This window comes from Lepisosteus oculatus, chromosome 6 (genome assembly GCF_040954835.1).
Source record: "Lepisosteus oculatus isolate fLepOcu1 chromosome 6, fLepOcu1.hap2, whole genome shotgun sequence".
Taxonomy (NCBI): domain Eukaryota; kingdom Metazoa; phylum Chordata; class Actinopteri; order Semionotiformes; family Lepisosteidae; genus Lepisosteus; species Lepisosteus oculatus.
In genome coordinates, this window is record NC_090701.1 from 24,793,556 (window position 1) to 24,813,236 (window position 19,681).

Genomic DNA, 19,681 nt, shown 5'->3' on the forward strand with positions numbered 1-19,681 from the left:
AGTATGGGTACTACCTGTATACTTACATTGAGAGAATCGGAGCCACGTTGTCCAAAGATGCAATAAGAATTCCTATTTCACAGATGCCTGCAGTGAGCAGTAAGGCCCAGGTTGGCTCACCGTTTGCTTTTCCATGACCAAAAACCTGAAAGAAGATAGAAATATTCTGAATGTTCAAGAATAATTTATATGTAATGTTAAGTTCTGGGGTGAAACTTACATGTTACCTTATATTGATTTCATATAAGAGTGCTGTAAAATAACACATGATCTGATGACTTTAAGGCAATTTAGAGGACTGTGACTGCAGATTACAGTAGTATACAGTATTTTGTAGCTAGAAACATTTTTCTGACCAATGAAGCCAAAGAGACAATGAAGAATTTCAGTTGCTCATTTCCTGAGTAGTACAGTAATTACATGGTGCAGTAGTTTTGGTCTGCTGTGTGCAGATGTACAGAAGACTAGAGGATGCCGAATCCTGACAAACAGGTCTCGCACCTGTAGAAAAGGCACAATTCCATCTCTTGCTATGGCCTGCAAAAGCCGTGGGGCTCCCGTGAGGCTCTGCAATCCAGCTCCACAGGTGGAAAAAAAAGAGCCAATAACAATGACCCAGGGAGAAGGCCAGGATAATGTACCAATCACCAGATTCCCACTTACTGAGTCTCCAAACCTGCAGCAGAAATAAAAACACTACAATTAAAGAGCCTCCACCTGACATCTCAACCAGAGGAAACCAGACCTCTTGTATACACGAACAATGCAGTGCTGAGACACTTCAGCAACATCAGACGGTGCCATTACTGAGGAATACAATTTACATTCTACCACCTGCAGAACTCAGGCTGTATCCTGGCACTGTCTAGGTAAGAAGGTTTGGGGAGCCTAAATATCATTTATAAAATGTGCAGCAGCAAATATAGTTGATTTTCAAAATAATGAAGCAGACCTTTAAGTATTAAAATCATAATTAAGAAAAACATTTTTATCTATCTCTTGATTTCTGAGTATATTTTACATCAAGCACAGTGTTTCTGATCTACGTAACTGTATATATTTAATACATATGAAGAGCTTGGGGGCAACAATGTGAAATAAGCAACCTTCTCTTTAAGCTTATTAACAACATTGATTACAAGTTTATCAACAACAACAATGCAGCCTTCTTATGGAGTACTGCTATTTCCTTCTACTCTCCTAAGCAAAACAAATCAGCTAGCAAATATCCACTGACAAAAACATAAAACAGCTCTTACTTGTCTCTTAAGACCACACCTTCAATGCAGGCACCAAACAACAGCACACATGAAATATTTGTGTTTTTATTAAGGTAAATAGCACATTCGTGTTGCAGGTGGAATACCGTACATTATTTTTATCAATGTCACAGTATGACACACACTTAATATCAGTATCACAACAATTGTCCAGATCATAATATACAGAATATCATTGTCTGACTTTCATGAACTTTTTTCAAGGATACAAATTTTAATTTATTCAGAAATATGTTTATGTTTAGTTGCTCATCAGCGATCCACCATTTTATATTACCAAGTTCACTAATATACAATGGTGCATTTCTGATTGATATTAATGGTAATATCTTTTTTGTCAATTGATATATTCTACTGTGGGTGACACAGCCCTTGATAAAATATTCTTTGTCAATTCAATTTAACAAATAGAAGGATACAAATGAAGGAGGTAGTTGCTATAGCCATAATAGTGCCAATCGGGATAGACTTCTGAGCATCACGCAGATCTCCTGACCTGTTTGATCCAGCCATTATTCCTATTAGAAAGAAAGTAGATTAAGAAACACGAAGATATTTAATCTGCAAAATAATTTTGGTTTGGGGTTGAAAAAAGACAAAACTTTCACCCACGACTGCCAAATGCTTCCAATTGGCTTCACTTAGAAGAGGCTTTCCCCATGCAGGAGGGTTTTAATTCATTTGGGCTTATTGCAGGACTGAAGCGGAAAGCCTTTTTCACTTTTCTTGAAACTACTTAAGTATGTTTCTTAATTTTTTAAAACCTTGAAGGACAAACATGTAATACCTAAAGCATCTCTTTTTCGGCATTTGGACAATTTTTGTCCAAAGACGACTGTCTTTACAAGAAGAGTTAAGGCTTTTTTGTTCTTTCCTTTTTACCTTTTGAACTCTTTAATCATAATAATAAAATGTATCTTATATAGCGCCTTTAAAGGTGGCTTCTCAAAGCGCTTAAGCTGTATGTTTAGCTCAGCAGTCAAAACCACAGCCACAATTGTTAAGACGTATAACACAAAACCTAAAGAACACCCCCTTTATGAATAGGGAATAAGCACTTTACAGAGCTCTTTCTGCCTTTTCTCTTACTGTCTGCATCATCCCATGAATCAAAATAGAAAGCTCACTGAACCAAGAGCTGCTGTTAATATGGTGTGGCAGGCCGCCTTAATAATCATCTGAGGGGACCAATCTTACAGTCCCAACAGCGACAGCGGAGCTTCTCCCTTTTTAGATATGCTTCTTATTGGTATGTGTATTAAGTACACCATTAAGTACTATGTTGTGTGCATTTGAGTTGAGAGTCCCAGAGCGACAGAGTGATTGAATGAGTGAACCTAATACCAGTCCCGTTAGCCAACAGCCAAGGGGCTGACAGTGGGAAACGGAGATAACAACTGACCAAACAAAGAACCGGTTAGAAGGTTAGAACCGTTAAAAGAACCTACTGAACTGTCATTAGCTGAAAACAGAAACTGAAAAAGTTTTTTTTGTTACATTCTTTAATTTTTGTGATGCGAAAAAGAGGGCTGATTTGCTGTTACAACATAACAGCGGAAATTATATTGTAACAGCGCTATATTTAGCGTTTTCTTTGTTTGTAACTGTTTGTTTTCATTTGACTTTTATTGTGTTTGATTTACCGTATTATTTACAGATCTTACTGTAACGAACAGGGATTAAAAACAGTGGCCGGGTTGGGACTGGTGGGGGGAACAGGAACAGGAGCAGGAAGCTAAAAGCATAATGGAGCCAGGCACAACCAGGTCCCGGACTCGCACGATGTGGAAATCAGATGCAGAGCCTCGACTGGTGACTGCGTCTGGCTTTTTAAGGGACAGGAAGGAGACTGGAACAAGGGGCAAGTGCGGGGAATAGGGCAAACAAGGAAGAGCCGGAGCGCCCTTAAGGAGGAGGGACTACAATCGTGACACTTACTTTAAAAAAAGAACATACAATTCTACTTTATTGTACATAAAGCAAACTGATAGAGGAGGATCTATCCTGTCCTTAGCCCTCAAGTTAAGATCTTCTCCTTTTGTACTTCTGCTCAGTTCTTTTAAAAAGTCCATCAATTAATTGCACAGTGCTAGCCAGGTACTGTATAGGGATACTGAAGTGAGAACCATTAGATGAGGACAAAGCCAAATTTACTGAAGGTAATGATGAAAAGCAGAAAACAAAAAGGCAAATCCTATCTGTGAAAGTAGCACTTCCACAAGTACAGTGATCATCAAAAGTATTCACCTTCTTGGATGTTTTTCATATTTTATTGTGTCATAGTGTGATTTGTCTGATCGACATAAAACACTTCATAATGTCAAAATGAAAAAAAAAAACTCTACAGATCTTCCCATATCAATTATAAATATAAAACAGAAAAGAACCGATTGTATAAGTATTCAATCACTTTGCTATGACCCACCTAATTGGCTATAGTGTAACCAATGGTCTTTAATTAAAAATTAAATAAACAAAATTATTACTATGATCACATAAACATGAATAGAAAACCATGAAGTGTAAAGGTAGCTAGAAAACATTCTCAGCCTTTTCATTTACAATATATCCAAGTACAGTATATTCACATCTCAAACAGATAGCAGAGTCACAAGTCTTTTTAAATCTCTTTTGAAAGACACAAGGAGATTAGTCTTTAGTGTTGCACTTGCTTGAAATGCTTTTAAATAATGTGAATAGACCAGAGCTTGTCTAAACCCTGGCACTAGGAGACATGTAAAACACATTCTTACCTGTCACTGAAGGAAAGTAGATCCCAACCAGGAGAGTGAAAAATGTAGCAATATCATTTGACACATAAGGCAAATTAGCATTACTAGAGACATCCACTGCAGGAACAGAGGGCTGGTTCTTCTTCTCAACAAGCATGGTCTGGGGCCCATAATCGCTCCACAGGTTATCTAGGAACAGACAAATAAAATTGTGTTTTTCATTGGTTGGTTACTGGCTTTAAAGGAAACATAGTCATCACTCAGAACTAAATAAACTAAATAACTCAACAGAAGTTGCAGTAACATCTAGCAGTGCAGCTTCATTGTGTGCAGCTGAGATCATACATCTCATGTCCTAGTTGTTTGCAACAAATTTTACATGTTAATAAAGAATTGAATTAGCTTGGTTCACACATTTTAATAGACTTCCATGGAGTTCTGAAACAACATTATTCGCCCTAAAACAGGAAAGTGGTCAGAATGAATATTCTGGAAAAAAATGGGGTTCTTGAGTGGTTCAACCTGTAGGGGTTTTGTGCATGTACTGGGACAATTATTAATTGTAGCAGTAAATCACAAAATGAAAACTGACCTTGCGGAACAACTCAGCAACGCACACACAAGGATACTAATACACAAGAATGCATTTATTAATACATAAAATGTGGATATAAACATAACAGATCTTATAGTGAGGGTTAGCAGAATACAAAGCGTATGTTTTCAGTCACGAAGAGTTACAAATACCAAGAGACACATACTTCAGTATACTATTCATTTATACCGTTTCATTAATGAGCTTTGATTACAACTTCTACACTAGAAACTCAAAAGCAAGTACATCACTCATAGGAATTAAATTGACATCAACTGGGATTGAGGTATTCTCGAGCTGCAATATGTTGTGTTGAATACTCATCCAAACTACATGGATTCAGATCTCCAGTGGACACAAAGGAACAGCGACAGGCTGTTGCTGCGTCCAATAGGCATCATCTGGCTTGGTGCCAGACTGTCCCGGTGCGGCTGGAGGTGTGGGAGAAGGAGTGAGAGATTCCTGCTGCGGGGAGCTGGCAGTGACTCTCTGAAAAAAGGCTAGTTAGTCTTGGCTAAACTAGCAGAGTTTTTGCACATGAAAAGTGACTGTGGGTCTGAGCAAGTCACACTCTTTAGACGGGAAGAAGACCGGTTCGTTCCTGATGTAGCGCTAGTGCTGAATACTAAGACTCATCTGTCGACAGTTCCAACTGTAGTTCACTCGTTGATCAGGCGGGTTACTGGCGATTCACAAGGCTTGCTGCTGGGCTAACCTCGGGCGGATCCTTTGGTTATGCGCAGACACCCCCGGTTTCGACTTTTAGAAGAAAGTAAAGTCCTGGAAATCAGACACACTGGCCGTTACATGATTGCCCAAGCTGAGTCTGAGAATATCCTGGAGGGGCTTATTCTGGGCCATGTGCTGCCTCTTTTATCTGGAGGAACTACGGTCGTTCATTGGTTGAAAGTTCCATGGGCATTCGAGACCCACTTGAGGTTACCCCGCTCTACAAGTTCCTGATTAATCAAGGCTAATCAAGGCCACCTTGATTAGCCTTGATTAGCCTTAATCAAGGCTAATCAAGGTGGAGGATGAATAACAGTGATCTCTGACCTTAGGGTTGTAAACACCTTGGGATGAGACTCTCCCTTGGAATCTCCTATACAGAAAAGCGCCAGAGATTACCATTCATTAGGGTGGGTGGAGAATCTTACCCCTGGGAGTTGTTCCTTATCAGGAAACTCTATCAGACAAGAAAACACCTTAAATCTGAACAACATGGAATGGCTTCTCTGTGTCCAGCACCACTGAGATAAGGGAGAGAGAGACTTGCAGGGGAGCAGCAAACTTAATTAGTAATAAGCATTGCTGCTACAAACCTGTGAACGTGCTCACTATGAGCACACATTGAGCTCTTTGATCCAGATGTCTTTAGCTGTTTGTGATCAACTAGTAAGCACAATTGGTTTAGCATTTCCCAAAGAATCTTTTTAGAAGCCCATGTCTTGCTATTAAGCCAGCGAGGGATGTTACTTTCCTCCAACTGATTCTTAGCCTCCAGTACAGGAGTGTAAAAACATGAATAGTGTAATTAGTGGGTAGCTCTGAAGAGTCTCCATTTCCTCATTCTTTCTTCTATGTGGGCATAGGGATGATCCAAAATATGTAAGCATAACCAAATTGGTGGGAAAACAACAACTATAAATAAACCTAGTATGTAAAGTTAAAAATGCCCTGCTTTACAGACTCTTTCAAAACTGCACACTGTACGTATGCTCATTATTCAGACTGGCATCTTGGCAACAAAGATCCCTGAAAGACCTCTGCAGATGCCCTGGTAAAAAGTCGAAAAGATGGATTCCCCTCTTATTAAAGCTTTTAACTTTTAATCTTCTTTTTAACTTTTTACTAGACTGAAGCAGTACAAACATTATATGTTGATTTGACAGCCTGTATCTAAACAAAGGTTATGATGTTTATTAAACCTAATATTCAAACTATTTACAAGTGGGACATGTAAATATCCCATGTATCCAGCTTTGCAATATTACCACTTAACCACATTGTGGAAAGTGTTGCTGGGTCTGTTAATTTAGCCTTCAACAAAAGTTATGCTAAGATTCAATAAAGCTGACTTGCTTTAGCAGCTCCAGCAACTTAACGTTACACAACAAAACACAGGACCAACACCCACAAACATACCATAAATAGGATAATGCAGATCAATGTGTGCTGCATATCAAAGAACAGAACCTAGAGCAGGACAGAGCAGGACAAGCGGTAATTACATACCAAAGAACAGGACAAGCCCTCAGATTGTGAAACAAACTTCTTTCTAACTCTATATAAATATTGGGAAACATTTGCAGTGTGTCTGTTCTGCAGGGCAGAACCAGCGTGTGTTGCTGTCCTTACAGAGCTCAATAAAACTGCACAAGACTAGTCCTGTTCCTCTGACGAAGAATTTCTTTCCATAACACTTGTATTTGTTCATGACACCTCTTTTAAGTTAATGGATATCCCAGCTATTGGTAGTTAATGTGTTCTGGGGAACTAAACAGATTGTTTTAAACACAGTGCTAATATACAGATCCAGCCATTCCAAATGAGCGAGGTATGATGCGTTAAAAAGGAGCGGGTGTGGTGCAAAATACCACAAAATGATAATAGTGATAATAGTATCCAGAAGCACCTTGCAAAACCACCAGGTGGAGCTAATAAAGCTTAACGTATCATGTACAGTATTTGAGATGTCGCCAGAGAACACACAGTTTCGAAACCCGGTCACTGCTGAGGGACAATCTTTTTCCAATTAAGAATTTAAGTTGTATATTCCTTAGACTTTTAATAATTGTAAACTGTGTATTACAGCATGTTAATCATTAAACATTAAAAAGCTGGTATATTTTATAAAAGCAAGATTGTTCAGTTGACAAAAGTACACAACCTTCCACCTTCATCATACATAATTGAATTATTCTTAAACATTTTATGCTTCTTTAACTTTAGTCTTTAACTTGGTAACTAAGTGGGTTCTGGTTTTAACATGCTTTTTCTAACATTATTAAGCTTATCTTCTGTACTTCATAAAAAGTTATAACATTTTATCCTTTTCAAAGAACATAGTAAGAACACCACTTGCTGTTACTGTAAAAAGACAAATGTGATAGTGATTTAACATCACTTGATAGTTATATTAAAATGGAATCATGTAACAGAGCAGCTAAAATATCACAGGTGGACATTTCAGAAACATTTTGACACCCGTTTCTTTTTAAAAAAAACTTTTATTGTCCCTGTAGTATTAATGGACACAGCACGGCACCCAGTTGTTCAAAGCGATCAGAGAATTACTTTGTTTCTTACACAGCCAAATATATAAATATAGTCCACTATTATAGTTTGTTGTTGGCTATGGTGTGAGTGTGTGTATCTGGATGTATTATTATAAAAGATGGTGTCAAGAATTAGGATTTCTTCACACAATTCTTTAAGTTAAAGGAGGAAAAAGGGATATCTTCACAAATGTGTATCACCTCTTCTTATATTTATAAAAACATTCCAATTTAAATGCAATACAGAATATATATTAATAACATTGTAACAAATTCAGATTCTTGGGCTTGTGCCTTCGCTGCTGCTGCCCCAGTTCACTCTTCACCACATGGGTTCAAACCCAGGTCTCCTGTGTTGCTCAACAGAGGTTTTTCCAGCTAATTTAAAGAAGTCCTCCGTTAGCACAGCACTTCAGCCTTTCAGCAGCCCTGTTATGTACAGGGGAGCAGAGGGCTGTACTGTCACCGCTCTGCAACTGGCTTGGACCATCTGAACGCCTACCGTTCGTTACAATATTAATAATGAATGACCATGGACGAGCTGTAAACTGAAGAGTTAGAGAAGACATTCTTTTCAGCTTGGAATTTAACCTTTACAGTGATTCTCTTGGCTATATTTTTTACATAGCCAGATGAGTACAAATAAATTGGATTAATAACGGGAATAAGAAAATATATTTCACACATACTTTGAAACCAAATCCGGCTTTGGAACAGCAGGAGGTGAGACCCGGCTGGGAAGGGGGGCGGTGTTTTGATTTTCTTGCGTGAACCGTATTCGCTACAATACTATAATGAGTCCTTGAGGCATACCGTTCAAATTTCGGAATTATAAAAAAATAAACGTTTGTTGAGTTTGCCCGAGAGACAAAAGGTAAGACTTTTGAGAAGTCGTGTACTGCTTTCAAAGTAGCAGATTTTGACAAACAGCTAATTTTTCTTGAAGAATTTAAAATCTGTACTGTAGCTTTATTGAATTGAGCAGAAAGTCACCTTGCTCTTACAAGCGTCTCTGTTAGATAGATAGATACTTTATTGATCCCGTGAGGGAAATTGCAGTGCAACAGCAGCTTAACACAGGCAACACAGCCACAGTGTAACAAATGATACAATAATAATAATACAATACATACAATACAATCAGTACAGTGAGGGGTGCACTAAAAGAGTTACTCACAGTCCATACACACAAAGAACAAACTAGAACAGAACAGTACTCAGAAAAATCGTATCACACATATGAATATAAATATAGATGTAAATATAGATATAGATATAAATATAAATGTATTGCACAGGTCCCTGGCATATGTTGCACAAAAAACGGTTGTAAACGGGAAAAGAAAAGAAAGAGAACAGATGTAGCAGTAGATGTGTAGATGCGTTCAGTCCAGAAACAGGTCACTGTCAATGTTGACTCTGCCCAGACGCAAGGTGGATGTGTTGAACAGTCTTATGGCAGAAGGCAAGAATGACCTCCTGTAGCGCTCCCTGTGGCACTGTGGATGAATCAGTCTATTGCTGAACGTGCTCTTCATTTCTGCAAGCCTGTTATAGAGGGGATGGGAGATGTTGTCCATGATGGCCTCTAGTTTGGACACCATTCTCCTCTCAGCTACTACCTCCAAGGGGTCCAGGTCAGACCCAATGACAGAGCTTGCTCTCATGATGAGCTTGTTCACCATTTTAGAATCCACAGCTCTAATCCTAGGGCCCCAGCATACCACTGCGTAGAAAATGGTGCTCGCTACCACCGACTGATAGAACATATGAAGCATCTTACCACATACATTGAACGACCTGAGCCTCCTCAAGAAGTAAAGTAGGCTCTGTCCCTTCTTATAGATGGCCTCGATGTTCTTAGACCATTCCAGTCTATCGTCGATGTGCACTCCCAGGTACTTGTACGAGTCCACCATCTCCATGCCACTCCCATGGATGTAGACAGGAGTAGGTTTGACTTTTTTCCTCCTGAAATCTACCACGAGTTCCTTTGTCTTTGTTACATTCAGTTCCAAGTGGTTCACCCCACACCACTCCGCAAAGCTGCTGACCAGTCCTCTGTAGTCCTCCTCCTGCTCACCCTTGATACATCCCACAATTGCAGAGTCATCTGAGAACTTCTACAGGTGGCATGACTTTGAGTTGTACTTAAAGTCCAAAGTATAGAGGGTAAGAGGAATGGAGAAAGAACTGTCCCTTGAGGTGCCCCTGTGTTACTCACTACCTGTTCAGACACACAGTTCTGAAGTCTCACAGACTATGGTCTGCCTGTCAGGTAGTCAGTGATCCACAAGGTCATGGAGGCATTGACTTGCATCTCCTCCAGCTTCCTCCTTAGAAGTAAGGGCTGGATGGTATTGAAGGCACTGGAGAAGTAAAAAAATATGATCCTTACAGTGTTGCCAGCCCTGTCCAGGTGTGAGTAGGCCCTTTGCAGCATGTAGGTGATCGCATCCTCCACACCAACACTGGGCTGGTAGGCGAACTGTAGGGTGTCCAGTGATGAGCTGACCAGGAGTCTCAGGTGGGATAAGACCAGCCTCTCCAGTGTCTTCATGACGTGAGAAGTCAGTGCAACTGGTCTGTAGTCATTGAGGACAGAGGGGCGCCCTTTCTTTGGTACCGGGACCAGGCACGATGTCTTCCAGAGCACTGGGACTCTCTCCAAGCGTAGGCTCAGGTTGAACAGTCGCTGGAGCACTCCGCTCAGCTGATCAGCACTGGCCCTCAGATCTCTGTGGCAGATGTTATCTGGTCCTTTGGCCTTACCCTGGTGCAGCCTCTTCAGCTCCTTCTTCACCTGGTCAGCCGTGATGGTCAGCCTGGCCTGGGGGATGGTGCTCATAGCGCTTTTAATGCTGCAGCTGTTAATGGCGGAGGTGTTGGAGAGTGGCAGCTGTGGGGGATGGGTGGGTGAGTAGCTGTCGGGGGTTGTAGCTGTAGGCGGCCATGGTTGTGGGGGGATGGAGGAGGTGTTGGGCAGTCGCAGCTGTGAAAGCTTAGGCAGCGTGTGGCTGTGGGGGGATGGGTGTTGAGCCACAGAGGGCCCTGAATCAAACCTGTTAAAGAACTGGTTCAACTCGTTGACCATCTCCAGGTTCCCCTCTGTTGCACCCCCAGCCTGTTTGAAGCCAGTGATCTCTCTCATGCAGCTCCACACATCCCTCACCCTATTCCTTTGCAGCTTGTCCTCTACCTTCCTCCTGTAGGCGTCCTTGCTCTCTCTTAACTTTAACTCTTAACTCTCTTAACTCAGCTTTAGCTCCCTCTGTACACGCTTGACCTCTTCCTTATCCCCCCTCCTAAAGGCTCTCTTCTTGTCATTCAGAAGAGGATTCAGGTCGCTGGTGATCCAGGGTTTGTTATTGGAAAAGCAGTGTACGTCTTTGGTGGGGATGGTGTTGTCTACGCAGAAGTTAATGTAGTCAGTGACACAGTCCACCATGCTGTCTATGTTGTTCCCATGTGGTTCATACAGCACATCCCAGTTGGTGGCCTCCAAAGCACAGCATAGATCCTCCACAGCCTCCTGAGACCATCTCCTCACAGTCCTCATGGTCGCAGGTTGGCGCTGGACAATAGGCGTGTATAGTGGTGTAAGGAGGACAAGGTTGTGATCTGATCTCCCAAGAGGAGAAGGGCTGTGGAACTACATGCATCCTTAGCATTGGTATATAAGTCCAGTGTTTTGTTTTCTCTGGTTGGGCACTTAACAAACTGTTGGAAAGTAGGCAAAGTGGTGGAAATAGATACGTGGTTAAAGTTCCCTGAAATAGCTATAAAAGCACTAGGGTGCTCTGTTTGTAGCCTGGCTGTGACTGTGCTTATGACATCACATGCTACCTCTGTGTTTGCCGTAGGTGGAATGTAAACAACAACAAAGATGGCGCATGTAAACTCCCGCAGCAGTCCTATGGCTACCGCAAGCCCTCCTCCTTTCCTCTTACCGCTCTTGGTGTTTCTGTCCGCCGGCACCGTCTGAAAGCCGCCGATGGTAACGTTCGAGTCCGGAATAAGTTCCTGCAGCCACGTCTTGTTGAAACACATGATACTGCATTCACGATACTTCTTCTGGCTCCTCAGCAATGCTCCCAGTTCCATCTTGTTCGCTAAGGATTCCCATGATAATCGAAGGAAGGTAGGGTTTAAATCTCCTTCTCTTCGCCTTTCGCGTTGCACCAGCCCTACAGCCTCGGCTTCTCCTCCTCAGCTCCTCCGGCACCGATGGCTTCTCTCCAGTGAGTAGAGAAGGACACGCTTGCGCGTGTAGCTATCCGCATTGCAACCCGATAGAAACAGAGGTCCAAGTATCAGAAAAAACAAGAAAAAGTATCTCAGCTTCCTAGTATCCATCATGTTGTGATCGCAAATCTAGTTGCCGGCAAAGGTATGAAAAAATAACACTAGCACACTAGCATTAACTAACTGAAAGAAACAAAAAGACAACAAAAAGACACAGAGCTGCTGTAGCAGGCTGCCACTAACACGGCGCCATCTCGCCATCCATCCATTAAGCAGAGTTTGTGTTAACACAAGACCCCCTTTTGAATGAGTTTTAATCAACTTTGTCTGTCCAGGGGGGATGGGCAGAGTGATGGAGAGTGAAAAAAAATACAGCGGGCACTTTTCCTTCTGCCCTGGTGTGATGTGATAATGTGGAAAACAGGGATTTTTATTTTACTGAGAGTGTGAACATTGAGTGAGCACTGGGGCATACAGTGAGACTAACACAGTGAGATTACTTAAGTTAAACAATTGGCAAGCCAAGATTCTGACTGATTTAATTCCCCTCATTTAGCTGAAACGTATAAAGAAATTGTGCAGTAGTTATATGTATTGGACAGTGCTCTGTTTTATTAACTGACTCAAACCTGTGTCGTACAGTGATATAGATGTGGGTAATGTCATCCCCAACCCATCCATGCAGGGTTACTCCTGTATGCCAGTCCCAAACCCGGACAAATGGGGAGGGTTGAGGAAAGACCTGGCGACCTACCCTAGAAAACCATCGCCATGAAAATTCATGGAAAATCTCTCACATGTTTCAAATATGGTACCCAATGGTAGACCCCCCAGGCCAGCAGGTATCCAAAAAGCGACTGGGGAAGAGCAAGGATCATTTGCGAGTAATCCGGGATTTTATGACGCAAATGGGGGAAATCCTTCGGGAAGCCCAGATGCTGATGCTGCCTGTGATCAAAGAAAGAATTTGCGCTGCACAATAACGCACAAAATCTCAACATGGAACGGCCGCGGAATGCGGGGAAACTGGGCATCATCAAGCGAGAAATGATAAGACTCAACATAGATTTGCTTGGTATTAGTGAATTACACTGGAAAGATAACGGCCACTTCAAATTGGACAACTTTTCAGTGTATTATTCTGGACATCAAGAACTTAGAAGAAATGGAGTAGCTCTCATAGCTCACAAGAACATAGCCCATTCAGTCGAGAGCTACACCACCATCAGCGACCGCATAATGGCCATTCGTATCCGTGGAAAACCACTAAATGTCACGGTTTTACAAGTCTATGCTCCAACAACAGATGGTCCAGAAGATGAAAGAGAACAATTTTATGCCAAAATCAAGGAAGTACTGGAACAAGTGCCCAAAAAGGATATCATTTATATCATGGGAGATTTCAACACGAAGGTCGGCAGTCAGGAAGAGGCGAACATCATAGGCCGGTGTGGATTGGGCGAAAGGACGAAGCTGGTGATAGTTTTGTCCAATTCTGCCATGAAAACCATCTCAGGGTCTCAAATACGTGGTTAATGCAACCAAAATGCCATCTGTACACCTGGACAGCCCCCAATGGACAGCATCGCAATCAGATGGATTACATCTAATTTTGGTCACCAATAGAGAGGTTCTGGAGCACATCAAGACAGAAATTTTGCCTGAGGGAAAGATCACCAGACTCCGGCTCACTTATTTTGGTCACGTGATGCGATCAGATTAATTGGAGAAAGCAATGATGCTTGGAATGGTCAGTGGGACAAGAAGACGAGGCCGCCAAAGAACGCGGTGGCTCGACGCCATCAAAACAGACACTGGCTTAGGCATAGAACAGCTGAAAGGGAAAGTCCAGGACCGGAAAGTGTGGTGAGAGATGGCCTATAGCAGGGGTTCTCAAACTGTGGTACGCGTACCGGCAGTGGTACGTGGCATGCCGCCTGGTGGTACGCCAAATGACCCTGGAACTTTGTTGTGTGCGCTGAAAAAATCGGGATGGGTTTTCATATTTTGTATTTTTATACGTATCGAATATCCAGCCTACGTACTACGATACAGACGCAAGAGATACTCTGTAATTCGATATCACTCTATAGGAATGCGTGCTACGGATGCAAGTGACCAATTGTATTTAAAAAAAGCTACTGTATCTCCAGCAAATAGGGAGAAAGGAGAATGTGCATGATTTTGTAACAATGCCAATGTTGTAAACACAGGAATGCATAGAAATGTGTGCTACGAACACTGGTAATCTTGTGAGAACAGGAAAGCGTGAAAAATAACAGAAAAATATTTAAGAACTGTTCTAAGTTAATTTGAGAAAATTAAGATGAGCAGATGTTTTTCACTGCAATTAGATGAGTCTGTAGTCGATTTGGCTAATTTGCTCGTTTACGTTAGATACGAGTTTGAGGGTACGTTCCGTGAGGACTTTCTGTTCTGTAAGCCGCTACCAACAGGAACTACAGGAGAGCACGTATTTCAGCTTCTGAATGAATTTATCGGAGAGAATGGCATTGACTGCATAAAATGTGTCGGAGTTTGTACAGACGGTGCTAGAGCAATGACAAGCCAACACAGCGGTGTAGTTGCACGAATTAGAGAGGTTGCTCCAGAAATTAATGGTTTCATTGCAACATCCACCGCGAGAAAATGCCTGACGATTTAAAATCTGTTGGACTGTTGTGAATTGTATCAAGGCTCGAAAAATTAATTCACATCTGCTTTGCTCAACTAAACAGGCTCACCCCTCTCACTGAAATGGTGCTTTTTTATTTTTATGTGTCGTTTTTTTTCTGTAAAACACTTTGAGAAGCCACATTTTAATATATCAAACAAAGTTTATTATTATAAGATTTATTATATGTATGTGTGAGTGTGTGTGCATATGCACTCATGTTGGTCATTGATAATTTCTGGGGTTCCTATGAGATGATGACTTGTAGGTGGTACTTGGATGCTTAGGTTGGATTAGGGGTGGTACTTGGTCCAAAAAGTTTGAGAACCACTGGCCTATAAAATTGCGCAAATCCTGCTTAATTAGATGCATTGCAGAAGGTGATAAAGGTACATTATTTATTGGAGCACAGTTGAGTTCAAAGGAGGAAGTCTGTGAAGTCCCCTGATTATTGTTACCAAACATTGATGAGACGTCATGGTTCTATACAGATTACAGAAAAGTGAACGCTGAAACTCCACCAGATTTTGTATGTACTGTAACCATAGTCAAGGACCGATGCACTGTTCCCATTTGTAACAGGGTTACCCATTGGAAATTAATTCCTTTTAACTCAGAGTTTGTAATGTCGGGCGCTCTGAACAAATTTGATGCAGTATAAATAAATGTATGTCCCACAAGCTATACTGTAGTTGCTTTAAAACTATACAACATAGCGCTGTTTGCATTTGGCACCATTTGGCAAGTTTTAAAACTACAGTATGGAAAAACGAGTGTTCAGAAAAAAGAGGACATTTGATTGCTGGATGCTACTGAAAATTCCTTCCCATCGCCCTGAACTGTCTTCTCCATAAATCATTTAATTTCATTTATTATTAATAATATCTTCCATATCGCATTCAAATTGGAACGTTTTTTGCAAGTGTAAATCCACCTCTTTTCTAACCGCTTTATACAGGACAGGTAACAGTTTTCACCACTCTCCCTTCCCTCTACCTGCCTGACTTGTTCCCATTTTTAACCATTTTGTGTCCAATCGCAGCGGGTGAGAGAGAGTAAGGAGAGACAGAAACAAAGTGAACCCTGGGTTTTTGATAGTCAGATTTAACGTATGTTTGAACACATTGCCAATTCATGTTTTTACAAGATGTAGAAGTGCAACAATAAGCGATTCCATATTATATTCCCTATTTAGCAGATTCTAAAAAGTATGAGGTTTTTTACTCTGGTAATGAGCACGAGTATTCATAGAAAAGGTTAAAACATGGAATACAGAGGGAGTTTCAGAAATTAAACAGAGGTATGGAACACCCTGTCTCAAAAATATAAGTTTAATAAATTGAAGTTTGTGAAAACAGTGACAAATCACCCTGAGCAAAATACAATTTTAAAATACAAGCAATTTGAAATTATTATTGTTATTAATAAATCACTTAACTTTGAACGTATTGTGATATTTAGAAATACCAATATAGTGTCGATAATATTTACTTATCGTAAATATTACTTAACTAATCCTTGAGCACTGGCACTGTACCAACGGTCCTTAAAACTGCTGCCATTACCCCCGTGCCAAGAAAGCCTCTCGACAATCTTAACAACTTTCGCCCCATCTCCAACGTACCCTGTCTCTCTAAAATTCTAGAACGTGCTGTCACACTTCAGTTACATAACCCCTTCATGACAAATAACCTTTTCGAACCCCTCCAATCTGGCTTCCGTCAACTTCACAGCACAGAAACTGCCCTGGTCACCAACGATCTCCTAATAGCTTCTGATTCTGGTTCCCTTTCTATACTCATCCTTCTGATCTTGCCTTTGACACTGTTGACCATAACATCTTATGTGTTTGGAGTTTCTGACACTGCTCTCAAATGGTTTAAATCTTACCTCACTGATCACTGTCACTTTGTCTTTCTCAATGGGTACAGGTCTGAAATTGGTCTTGTCAAGTCTGGTGTCCCCCAGGGCTCAATACTGGGCCCCTTGCTCTTCAGCATTTACATGTTCCCACTTGGTCAGCTTTTAAGATCACATGGCCTCAGCTTTCATTTTTACGCTGTCGATACTCAAATATACATCCATACCAAACCTGACACTGATGTGGCTGTCTCTATGCTATCTAATTGCATCTCTGACATAAAAATTTGGATGACTCAAAACTTCCTTCATCTTAACTGCGACAAGACTGAAGTCATGCTTATTGGTACCCCCCATCAACTTCGTAAAGCCAGTCCTGTAATCTTATCTGTAGATGGCTCTGAACTTGAGCATCAATCAAAATTGAAAAACCTTGGGGTTAAATTCGATTCTGGCTTAACATTCGACCCACATATGCAGCATTCTGTCAAAACATCTTTTTTTTCACCTTAGAAATATCGGAAGAATACGCCCTATGCTATCATTAACTGTAGCTGAAAAGCTGATCAACATATTTGTATTCTCTCGAATTGACTACTGCAATGCTCTACTCACTGGGGTATCTAAATCTACTCTGAACAAACAGCAGTATGTCCAAAATTCAGCAGCCAGAATCCTGACCAGGTCTAGTACAGGTGTTCACATTACTCCTATCCTGGAGTCCTTGCACTGGCTTCCGGTCAAATTCCGCATAGACTTTAAAATCCTCATGCTCACTATAAGGCTCTACATGGCTTGGCACCTCAATACCTGTCTGATCTATTACTGCCCTACTCCCCACCTCGCAACCTCCACTCTTCAAATTCTGCCCTCCTTACAGTCCCCCAAGCCTGTCTACATTGTATGGGCGACAGGGCCTTCTCCTGTTATGCCCCCAAGCTCTGGAACTCTTTGCCCAAGGATATCAGAGAGTCACCTTCTCTAAACTCCTTCAAATCCAGACTCAAAATCTTCTTCTTCAGAAAAGCCTTTACTTAACTGGTTACATTCTTCACCCCTCTTCTCTTCTTAGTACCACCTTCCACGGTCTCCTCTATTGTTATTGTTGTAATTGTAATTGTGTCTTATCTTGTGTATTCTTCTTATTTATTGTTGTATTCTTCTTATTTATTTATTCCTAAATTAATATTGTTTATGACATGTAATGCTCCTCTTCTTTTTATGCTCAGCTACTAAAATTTCCCTTGTTGTAAAATTCCATATTAATATTCAGTATTAACCGTATTTAAACATGCACAGTAAAGAGATTAAATTAAGCAATCATTTCATTTCACTAACAACCAATGCACCATGAGTGCCGCCTGTCGATCATTTTGGCCAGCCAATCACATACTGCGGTATAGCCCGCTAAACTGTAGATAATTTTGCACGGTACGGGGTTTTACTGTGCATTTTTAATGGCTGCATCTGTTTATATTCCATGCTCCTAAATTCACAGCTTATCTGAAAGGCTCCAGCTGGTAATGTTCTCTTTCCTCTCTGAATTTAGTGCAGCACCACAGCAAAAGTGTTTTAAAGAAAAAGATAGTGAAATAATTGTAAAATGATTGTGAAAATTATTAAGATAAAATACAATGAGATGTATGGAAATTGCAAAGATATGGGAAACCAACAAAAACACTGTCAATTGATCATATTAAGCTATTGAATAGATAATAATATAATCATAGATAATGCTGGAGGTTTTAAACTTGTGACACATTTCCCCCCTTCATAGATTATTGAAAACAGAGCCATCTTTACTGCTACAGTGAAAATAATCCATCCACCCCATCTTCTAACTCTCACACCCTCTGCAGCCAGAGGGCGCTCCTTCTCTGTCCTGTCCCTAGTTTCCGGTCTGCTGTCCTTCCTGTCCCTCTCTTTCCCTTGGGCTATATATTTCCGGGTCTTGCACTCTGTCCTCACTCAGCATTGACGTTTGCATGTCTTGAGACCCGCCTAGCATCAGGGCGCCCCACGTCCGCTCCCTGAGGGCATAGGTTTCTATACGGCATTCCTGAACTCTTTGCACTAATGAGCCCGGGCCTTTTTCCCGTCTCGCTGCTACGCATATGGGTCTTTTTCCGCTCTCCTGCTCCCCACGGTAGGACGTCCGTGACACTAACCACTTCATAGTTGTAGGGGAGCCAGAGCCTATCCCAGGAAGCAACAGACGAAAGGTAGGATACACCCTGAACAGGACGTCATTCCTTCAACGGGCACACACAGACACAAACAGAGACATAGACACACACCCATTCACACCAGTGCTAATTTTCCTAGAAGCCCCGTCTTTGAAAAGATGTCTATGAACTATGGAGGACTGCCATGCAAACATGGGGAGAACACACAAAGTTCACGTAGATAGCACCTCCAGAACTCCAGATAGCATGTCCAGAACCGCTGCAAGACAGCAGTGCTAACCACAGCACCACCATGATATCCCAGTGAAATTATAAGAATGGAAACTAAATTTATATAAGACAATATGTTTAAAAGTTCTTACCTATTATTACGTGACTGCCCAGTCCTGGAATGCCCTGAATCTCAGTGACATTGTTCATTACAAAGTACTCATCACAGGTGGCGTTTAAGAAAGGGCTGTTACAGAACAGGTTCCAGAGCTTGGTGGTGATTGTCTCGTTGTTCACTATGTCAGTCTTGGCACACTTGTCAAAATTGTGCCTTGCCAGGGTGCGGTTTCCGAGGAGGCAGATCCTTTTTACAAAAAGAGAGAGATGTGATAAGACAAGATAAGATAAGATTTATCTTAGATTTAAGGGAATTTTTTATGGACACCCAGCACTCCTGTACATTTAAATAGAATGCAAAAAAAATAGAAAACATTGCACATTATTCTACTACAAAAAATAAGAAAAACATTGCACATCATTGTAATTCACATGTTCAGTATAACACATAACAACATGGAACATTTCTAACACATCACAAAACATATTGCACTCAAGTGGGTT

At 41.2% G+C, this 19,681-nt stretch overlaps 1 protein-coding gene across 5 annotated transcripts in view; it reads right to left on the bottom strand.

Moving 5' to 3' along the window:
• Nucleotides 1-19,681, bottom strand: part of slc12a7b (solute carrier family 12 member 7b) — a 162,469-nt gene that overhangs the window by 26,086 nt on the left and 116,702 nt on the right. For all 5 annotated transcript variants that reach the window (XM_069191100.1, XM_069191103.1, XM_069191102.1 and 2 more), the window contains exons 8-13: nucleotides 19,213-19,424; nucleotides 4,034-4,201; nucleotides 1,700-1,798; nucleotides 1,260-1,317; nucleotides 502-676; nucleotides 27-145 (exon numbers count right to left, since the gene is read on the bottom strand). In XM_069191100.1, the coding sequence (XP_069047201.1) occupies nucleotides 27-145; nucleotides 502-676; nucleotides 1,260-1,317; nucleotides 1,700-1,798; nucleotides 4,034-4,201; nucleotides 19,213-19,424 (831 nt within the window). The remainder of the gene's footprint in view (nucleotides 1-26; nucleotides 146-501; nucleotides 677-1,259; nucleotides 1,318-1,699; nucleotides 1,799-4,033; nucleotides 4,202-19,212; nucleotides 19,425-19,681) is intronic.